The sequence below is a fragment of the Oryzias latipes genome, chromosome 7, assembly GCF_002234675.1.
Source record: "Oryzias latipes chromosome 7, ASM223467v1".
Taxonomy (NCBI): Eukaryota; Metazoa; Chordata; class Actinopteri; order Beloniformes; family Adrianichthyidae; genus Oryzias; species Oryzias latipes.
Genome location: NC_019865.2, coordinates 21,308,992 through 21,317,064, shown reverse-complemented (window position 1 = coordinate 21,317,064; position 8,073 = coordinate 21,308,992). Strand labels below are relative to the sequence as shown.

The following is an 8,073-nucleotide window of genomic DNA, read 5'->3' as shown; positions in this document are numbered from 1 at the left end:
GGTTTTTCTCTGTTTATTGATTTTTATTGCACCTGTACAAATACACATCTGAGGTTTTTTTTATTTAAAAAAGCTTTAAATGCATGTCAGAACACAAGTTTCACAATGATACAGGATGAAACGAGGAGAGAAGAAACTCTTACTGGTCTTCTGCTCCCACATAGTGACAAATGAAGTCATAATCCAGCGTGAACAGCTTTTCCTCGTATCGGTTGAGCTGCACTGTGGCCTTGCACTTGTTTTTGTCTCTCTGAAGAATCCGGCCGACCTGAATGAAGGCGTACAGCGATTAGTGACAGTCCATCGCAGGCAAGCGGGACTGTGTGCTGCAGGGAAAACCCAAAACCTGTGCTCACCTGCCCCCTGTGCTCACCCAGGACAACCATCACAGAGTCGCCATCGCTTTTGGGGATGATGGTTTCCAGCATGTCCTGCTTCACATCTGCCACATGGAGGACAAACGCGTTCATGACCAGAGAGATTTGCAGCCATGGTTGCCATGGCAGCAACCAAGACAAAAATGATCACCTAGTCACCAAGCATCATCAGACCCTTTGTATTTCTTGATTCAAATTGTGAATCAGGAAAAAGATCAAATTTAATCCGTAGAAAAAACACTGTAAACAAAGAGCTCTCAGCAGCAGGAGGGGGGTGGGGTAGCTCCATCCCAATGGTCCCGTCCACAACTCGGGTGAATATCTAATGGACTACTGTCGCTCTACACAAACTATGTCCAAGAAAACGACACTGATTTTTACGTTTGGGCTAACAACGACATAATCCTAATTATAAAACCACTGGGAACGCTTTGAAAATAGATCAAAAGATGATCGGAGTGGGATTTTAAACCTGTTGCAAGTTGGAACCACATAATCTACATTTTCATCACCTAAACATTTAGAAGTACTGTAACATTTAAAAGTGTAAAAGAAAAGTAAAAGAATTTCTAAACAAAATCAACTTAAATCCGTGTTTTGACGCTAAAGAGGTCCATAAAGTTTGTCAGCTCAGCATTTATCCTTGATCATCTAGGAGAGCGCAGGTCAGAGGTCAAACAGTAAATACATTTTCACTGAAGAGAAAGCTTCTTTTCATAAAACTTACACCTACAATGTGAGCATGTTTGGAGAATATTCCAGGGAAAACCTGAAACTCCTCCTATCTTCTCCTGAATCTGACCTTTTTTCTCAGAAAAGCTTTTCAGGAAAGTGAGTTCATGTGTTATCGGAGCTTCTTCTGCGAGCAAACCTGTTCAGTAAAAAGATGTAGGCCGACATGGACAGAGCCTAGAAGACTCACCATCTAACAGTCTGCCCTCCTCCGTTCGACACACGCAGGTGAATGGCGTCAGGACATCCTCTACTTGCATCTACAGGAAAGTGAGATTGACAGGAGTCAGACTTTTTTTTCTTTGTTTACAGACAAATGTGCAAAAGTTGAGATGACAACACAAACAGCCATCACTGGCTCTGATCTTTAAAGGGAGGATTTTTGAAAGTAAAACAGATTTATCTAGCAGGTTTTCGGAAACTTTTTTCCTATTCTGAAGGTACAACAGTAACAGATGATTTTCTGCTAACATTGATACACATAGAGGCTTTTAATTTGATAGTACCAGCTGACTTGACAGACAGACACTGTGATTTTAGTACCTTGGAGTTGTAAAACCTTCCCCCTTTAAAAGCTTTGTCTATAAAGCGAACTTTGAGGTCCCTCTGGAGCCAGGAGGGGGGCGCCGCTGCTTGTCTGGCTTCTTTCACAGGAGGCTTATCTCTACATTGGAAACAGGGAGACTCATCCTCTGGTTTATGTCCTAAAGCAGTAGAACTTTGTGGTTCTAGTTCATGGACCTGTACCTGTCCTGGTTGGACTCCTTGTGTTTCCTCTTCCTTTCTTCCTTTGGTTCGTCTTTTTCTGAAGCTCTGCTTTTCTCCTTGTTGCTCCTCCTCTCCTTCTCTTCCTGCCTCTGCCGTTCCTTCTCCTTTTCTCTTTCTTTCTCCTTTTCCTTCTCCTTGTGTGCTTTACTGAGGCGACCTGTTGCAAGGAAGCAAATAAAAGAAAGAACACATTGTCTGATCCTTTTGTGCTTTATTCTGCCCACATGAATAAAGGAAAAGTCTTGGAACAATAGTTCTGCGTTTGACCATTTATTTAGGCGATTAGGAGAAAAATCCATGCAGCTGAGAAAGGACACTCACTGATGTCTTTGCTGTATTTGTCGTATTCTTTTCGTCCGACCAGTCTCACGCCGTGTTGGCTGAGTGTCACAGTCTTGCCCCCGACGGCGAGCTTCACAACCACTCGAGCGTTGTCTGCATCGACGCCTTCAATCTGCCGCGTCAGGGAAAGTCAGAGCGGTTGGTGTAAAGGAAAAACATAATTGCTTAAGGGTGGCAGTGACGTGGAATGCTGAACTCCACCTTGCCATAGAGATCTTTGTGTGCTCCAGACTCCACCAGCACACAACCTCCAGGACCCATCACTAGCTCCTCCTCCTTTCCCGGCTCGTCTCCGGGTTTCGGCGGACGCTGATTCCGGTTGGGTTCCAGATCTTTTATGGCCGAGCGATCCGCTCCGAGGCCCAGGCCTTTCGGGCGGAGCTGGTGTTCGATTGGCTTCACGTCTCTGAAGCAGACAGAGAAAATCAGCCTTCGATCAACAACAGACTGAAGGTTAAACAGATGAAAAACTGAATCAAAAACCTGAGGTTTGATGACAAAATTAAACTCAACTATATGATGCAGCAAGCCGAAGATTTGATCATGTTAAAACTTGCTTTCTGTTGTCTTTCTTATTGTAATTTCATACGTTGCATCTGATATCCAATTTATTACAGAAGGCAAAAAGTGTATCAACAATTTAGTAGTTTTTTTCTTCCTTCTTCTCATTTTGCTAAAAAGCTTCAGACATTCCAAAAAGGTCAAAGACATTTCTTGGGCCCGCTGGGAAAGTCAAAATGTTATCAAGTCAAGGAAAAATATCGTATCACTTTGCATGAAGAAAAGTGTCTAACTCTAACTAGAAGCTGCTGAGGAGCTGAGCAGAAACGGATGCTTGAATGCTGAAGCCCAGAAACGTACAGCAGCTCACTTTTCCTCCTTCCACAAAGTTCTGCTTTGAAACCTCCGTGTTCTCCGTCTCCTCCCCAGCTCCGGCGGGCGTGAGGAGCGACTCAATGAAAACACCCGAAATCCCAAACAATGAGAGGAAGTGACGACCCAATTAACAAATAATGTCTCCTCCGGCTATCTTTGCAAACATCTAACACCACATTGGTCCAGCTTAACAGCTTACGGGGAAGCTCGGCCGACCTACTTATTTTTAGCACACGGCTTAAAGTTTGCATTGGTGCAAACGCGTGGGGATGTGTAACCTGCTGAGCCAGCAAGATGTCAAAATATGATGAAGATAAGGTTCTCCGAGCAGTCACCAAAACGATCATTTTAAGAGAATTCTGAGTTAAAACAACATTCTGCATGCGTCAAATGTTTCAAAGCATTTCTCTGTTCAAATAGTTCAAGACAGACGCGCTACAGGCAGACTAACCACGGGTAAAATGATATGAGCATCTCAATAAATCAACAAAGAGATCTTTTTTTTCTTGAAATAACTCGTTTTCCAATCAAATGTATGCATACATTTTAATTAATTGTATTTCTACTTAAAAATTGTAAGTGTTTTTTTCTTTTTACATGTATGAAGGCTGGTTCGATGGGCTAGTTAGGTGCAGGACTGGGACATGTTCGATTCCCAGAGGGAGCGATGAGCTTTATCCAGTGCGAGTCCTTGGGTAAAAGCACTTTTTTGGGTTAATGCCAAAAATATGTTTAAAAAGCAATTTAACCTGCTGTTTGTGCATTAAACAACATTTCAGATATTTTGGAGATCTTTTTGTGTTTCTTTGTACTAGAGTTGGTGATGGCACCGTTGTTACGGAGAAGAGTTCACATTGGCACTTCATGTCATCAATGTCACTGACCCCTGGTCTAGATTATGGAATTTTGCTGGATAATGAGGAAAAACTGGGAGAACAGGACTTCCTTAAACACTAGGAAGGATGTGATGTTCTCCATTGATCTATAAAAGCTTTGAACTGAGAAAGAATGAGAACATGTGGTATTCAAATCACTTTTAGTCATAAATTAAGATAAAATAATCTACGAATGACATCATTCCGAAAGTCTATGTTAGATCAGGGGGTAAAGCCAGCCGTCACTTACTGTTTAAAGGTGCGCCCAATGCCTTCACTTTTCTTCCAACCCATCCCTTTGAGCATGGCCAGTCCGTAAGCCTCCACTGGAACGCTTTCATAGTCTGCCTCTGTAGACTTAAAAACAACAAAGCTGGAAATGTTTACCAAAATAACGAGCAAGGAAGATCTAAATGGGAGGTTTGTGTACTGCTCAAGGTTTAAAGATGGCGGCTGATGGAGGGAGGCAGGCTGTAACGTCCGTGTCACTCAGCCTTTTGGTTTCGGGGACTCGACGCCGGCTGACTGAAGCCGCGCCGATCTCTGCAGCGCTCCCACTCATCGCTGTCCCCACTCAAGGCTTTCCTCACAGATTGACTGGGAGATCTCTCTCATTCAGGAGGCCGCATTAAAAAAGAGCTGCGGGGCTCATGACCCCCATGATCTGCCGCTCACACGATGGAGCAAGACATGGGATGACAGTGAAGAGACGTGCCAGGCCTCTGATTAAAGGAAGCAGAAGGAGATCTGACTGGCTGCCTGCGTGTATCTGGGTGGGGGCAGATAAAGCAGCGTTGCCAGTCTCCCACAGAGGCCTGCCCGGACAAAGTCATCTGTAGTCTTGCACGCCACGCGAATGCTACATACTCAGCACTTTCACACACACTCAAATTTCAGCATAAAGTCTACTGCGCCAGACATTTCGTGCCATCAAGCATTTTCATGTCTGACTTTAAACAGCTGACTGGCAGATTCTTTGAGGACGGTCACATCACATCGTTTTAGCACTTTAAGGAAGCATTAAAGTGGACTTGTGACATTTTTCACATGAAGGAGGGCATATATTGAGAAAATAAGGTTCAAAATGACATCTCTGAGTATTTCTTTATTCAAATCGTTGTGAATCAGGAGCAGATGAAAAAATATGCTGGCAGGGCCACAAGCTCCCCGCTTCATCCCCTCAGTTATGGGGAAAGGAAGGGGGGGCGGGGTTGCTCTGTGCCATTGGTCCCGACTACAACTCGGACGCAAATTCTGAATTAACTCCTGCTGCTCTGCATAAGCTATGTCCTGGAAAACTACAGGTTTTTCAAAAACTGCATCATCACGTGGGAAAGCTTTTACAATAGATCAAAATATGATCGGACTAGGACTTCAAGCTTTTAGGTTGTTCATCCAGTTTAATATGCATTCCTTAACTTATAGTGGGCAATTTAAATCTTTGTTCTAGTCGAAGGACTTGTTTAATCATTCATACGATGGAAATGCGGTCAAAGAATTAATGATTCCTTTATGGAAAACACACAAAAGGTCATGAAATACACTTACGGATTCAGGACGTAGCCCCACATTTATTAGGTCTCCATCCTCGAAGCCCTCTGGCACTTTGTTTTGCATCAACAGAGGGATGGAAAGGTTCAGGTTTTTTTCTGATTCAGACCCATTCTGCCACTGCTCCAGCTGCCTCCGGGAATCTGAGACATGAGAGAGCTGATGAGTCTTTATATTTCTTTATTAATTAAAGTTTAGATATAGAAGCACTGCAAATAAGTAGGTGCAGCTTTGACATTAAACCAGGACCTTTCAACTGTAAACTTGGAGAGGTTAAAGGCAACAAAAGTGATCAACAAAAGGTCCCCACATTCGTTAAAGATTTTAAGCACAAATATATCCTTTATTCAGTGAGTTTTTTCAGGTATTTGAGGAAGAAATTTGTCTTTTTTTTTTGGTTTTATTGAACAACAAAGTAAATTAACTTTTGATGCAAACATTTTAAGAATTCTTTAGTCATTTACTCATTTGTAAGTAATTAGTACACATCTAGAAATGTGACACTGAAGTCTTTTATCTGAAAAATTGCCTTTGAAAATGTTGTCACTATAGGATCCTTATAATGCCCTATATTAGAAAGAAAAAGAGGCTTCAATTGAGTATACAAGATTTGATTTAGCCTGAGAATGTAGGCATTAATTAGCACCCTTGGCTCACAGCGACAAGGCTCTGGTTCAAATCCCGGGTGGAGTTTGCATGTTTTCCTTGTACCGGAGTAGGTTTTCTCCGGCTTCCTCCAGCAGTCCACTTAAAAGATCCCTTAAGAGTGAGTGTGTGGCCCTGTGACGAACTGGCGACCTGTCCAGGGTGTACACTGCTGTCACCCATCAGTAGCTGGGACAGGCTCCAGCAACCCTATCCCCCGAGGGGGATTCAGTAGGTTTAGAGAATGAATGGATGGAATGTCTGATAATTTTAGGTCAGTTAAACAAACCTTTTTTTTTTGTTTTTTGTTTTTAAAAGGAGGATTTATTCACTACGACGGAGTATTAGGTCCTTATTTTACATATGAAACTCCGCTGACACTGAACCTCGGAAAGCCGCCTTTACTGACAATAATCTGATTTTGAGTCGCCAAAGGTTCAGAATCTTTGTTTTAAACCTATAATAATCCGAAAATAAAGCTTCACAAAAGGCTCCACATCTTTCATCTTCAAGCGATGATCCGATAAACGGACAACTTCGGTGTCTTCTCCTTGTTAATCTATGACTTTTTCTCGTAAATTTACGAGATAAAATGTCGTAATTTTAATTTTTTTTTTTTTTTTGGTGGCCCTAAAACTCCGTCGTCATTTACTGTATTCAGAAAACAACAGATACAGTTTCTGAGGATGAGAACACAAGAAATACTTGGGGCTCGGGATGTCATACTGGGAATAAAAACAAAGCAGACTGGTCCAATCACGTGATATGACCAGTGTGTGCCTGTCTGTAGAGGATGATACCTCAGGTTTCTATGGCAACAGAGGTGGGTCCAGGGCATCATAAAACCATGGTGAACTTTGTAAAAAAAATAACACATCATCTACATTTTGATCCATTAAGATTAAGTAATAGACGCATCTGTCAATTTATTATGCTAAGAACATCCTTTACCCTAAATTAGACCTTTCACTTTCCTAGAAGAGCTTTATAGAAACATTTAGAGTAAACATCTCCATGATAGGAACTAAATAAAGGGATGACATTTAAAGCTTTAATGATTACCTTCAATAAGTTCTTTGACAGCCTGGGACTCCACAGAGTCGCTGTCTTGGCCTTTTTCTTGAGCTTTACCGTCATCTTCCGTGTTCTGGCCCGCTCGGTCGGGCTTGTGCCAGCGGTTCTTTTGGATCAGAGGGATGATGAGCTCTTTGGGTTTCTCCGTTTGTTTTGAGCTGAAGGACACAAAAAAATGAAAATAACCAGAAGACAGCACAACTTAAAAACACGCGCTCTCCTGTTTAAATAAAGAAGAAACAAACACAGAGCGTATATGTTAAATTAAAGACATTTTACTCATAGATTCGGAAACGCAAATGCTACGTTGATGCTAGGCGTTATTAGCATTAGCTTACCTTTGTAATTCCTTTTCGTGAATCCCGGTCAAGTAATCTTTTTCTTCTTTCTTCTTCGACTCCTCCGCGCTGGGGGTTTTAAATTTGTTAACTGTTTTTGTGAACCCAAATGACACCATCGATGTTTTCTTCTGGCCCTTGTCCTCAAATGGGACAGATTTAAAAGCCGCTGTTCCTTCTCCCTGAGCCGCCATGACTGCTTTTGAAGATCCACGCTGAAGCGGTGTATTGTGGGAGTTGTAGTGTTGGTCATCGCCCTCAAGCGTTTCTTTTGTTTTTCTGACTACATTGCCCATCAAGCATCAAAGCGTAAAGTTACATAGCTTATATTTAGCTGTTTAAAGTAATGACAAAAATCAATTAAACTAATGTAAAAGTGATTTAATAAATGATATTACATACAAAAAACCATAAAGAGTAAAAACATTTTACTAATACAAAAACATTCAGCATATTTTGCTTGTGTTTTAGATGCTTAAATTAAAAAAAGAAAGT

At 41.8% G+C, this 8,073-nt stretch overlaps 1 protein-coding gene across 1 annotated transcript; it reads right to left on the bottom strand.

Moving 5' to 3' along the window:
- Window positions 1-45: 45 nt before the first annotated feature.
- On the bottom strand, window positions 46-7,801 carry gpkow (G-patch domain and KOW motifs). Its single transcript, XM_004070849.4, has 11 exons — window positions 7,579-7,801; window positions 7,229-7,398; window positions 5,519-5,664; window positions 4,221-4,327; window positions 2,421-2,625; window positions 2,199-2,331; window positions 1,857-2,034; window positions 1,653-1,773; window positions 1,300-1,369; window positions 357-442; window positions 46-268 (listed from the first exon to the last, which is right to left on the bottom strand). Exons 1-11 carry the CDS (start codon window positions 7,770-7,772, stop codon window positions 140-142), a joined length of 1,539 nt encoding a protein of 512 aa, XP_004070897.1. The 5' UTR covers window positions 7,773-7,801; the 3' UTR covers window positions 46-139.
- Between the last annotated feature and the right edge of the window lie 272 nt (window positions 7,802-8,073).

Bases quoted from the DNA above. Each gene is read 5' to 3' on its own strand.
- gpkow (XM_004070849.4), bottom strand. From the start codon at position 7,772: ATGGCGGCTCAGGGAGAAGGAACAGCGGCTTTTAAATCTGTCCCATTT. The intron at 7,399-7,578 runs GTAAGCTAATGC...TGTGTCCTTCAG, and splicing joins CACGAAAAGGAATTACAAAG to CTCAAAACAAACGGAGAAAC. The intron at 2,626-4,220 runs GTAAGTGACGGC...TGTCTGCTTCAG, and splicing joins ATTGGGCGCACCTTTAAACA to AGACGTGAAGCCAATCGAAC.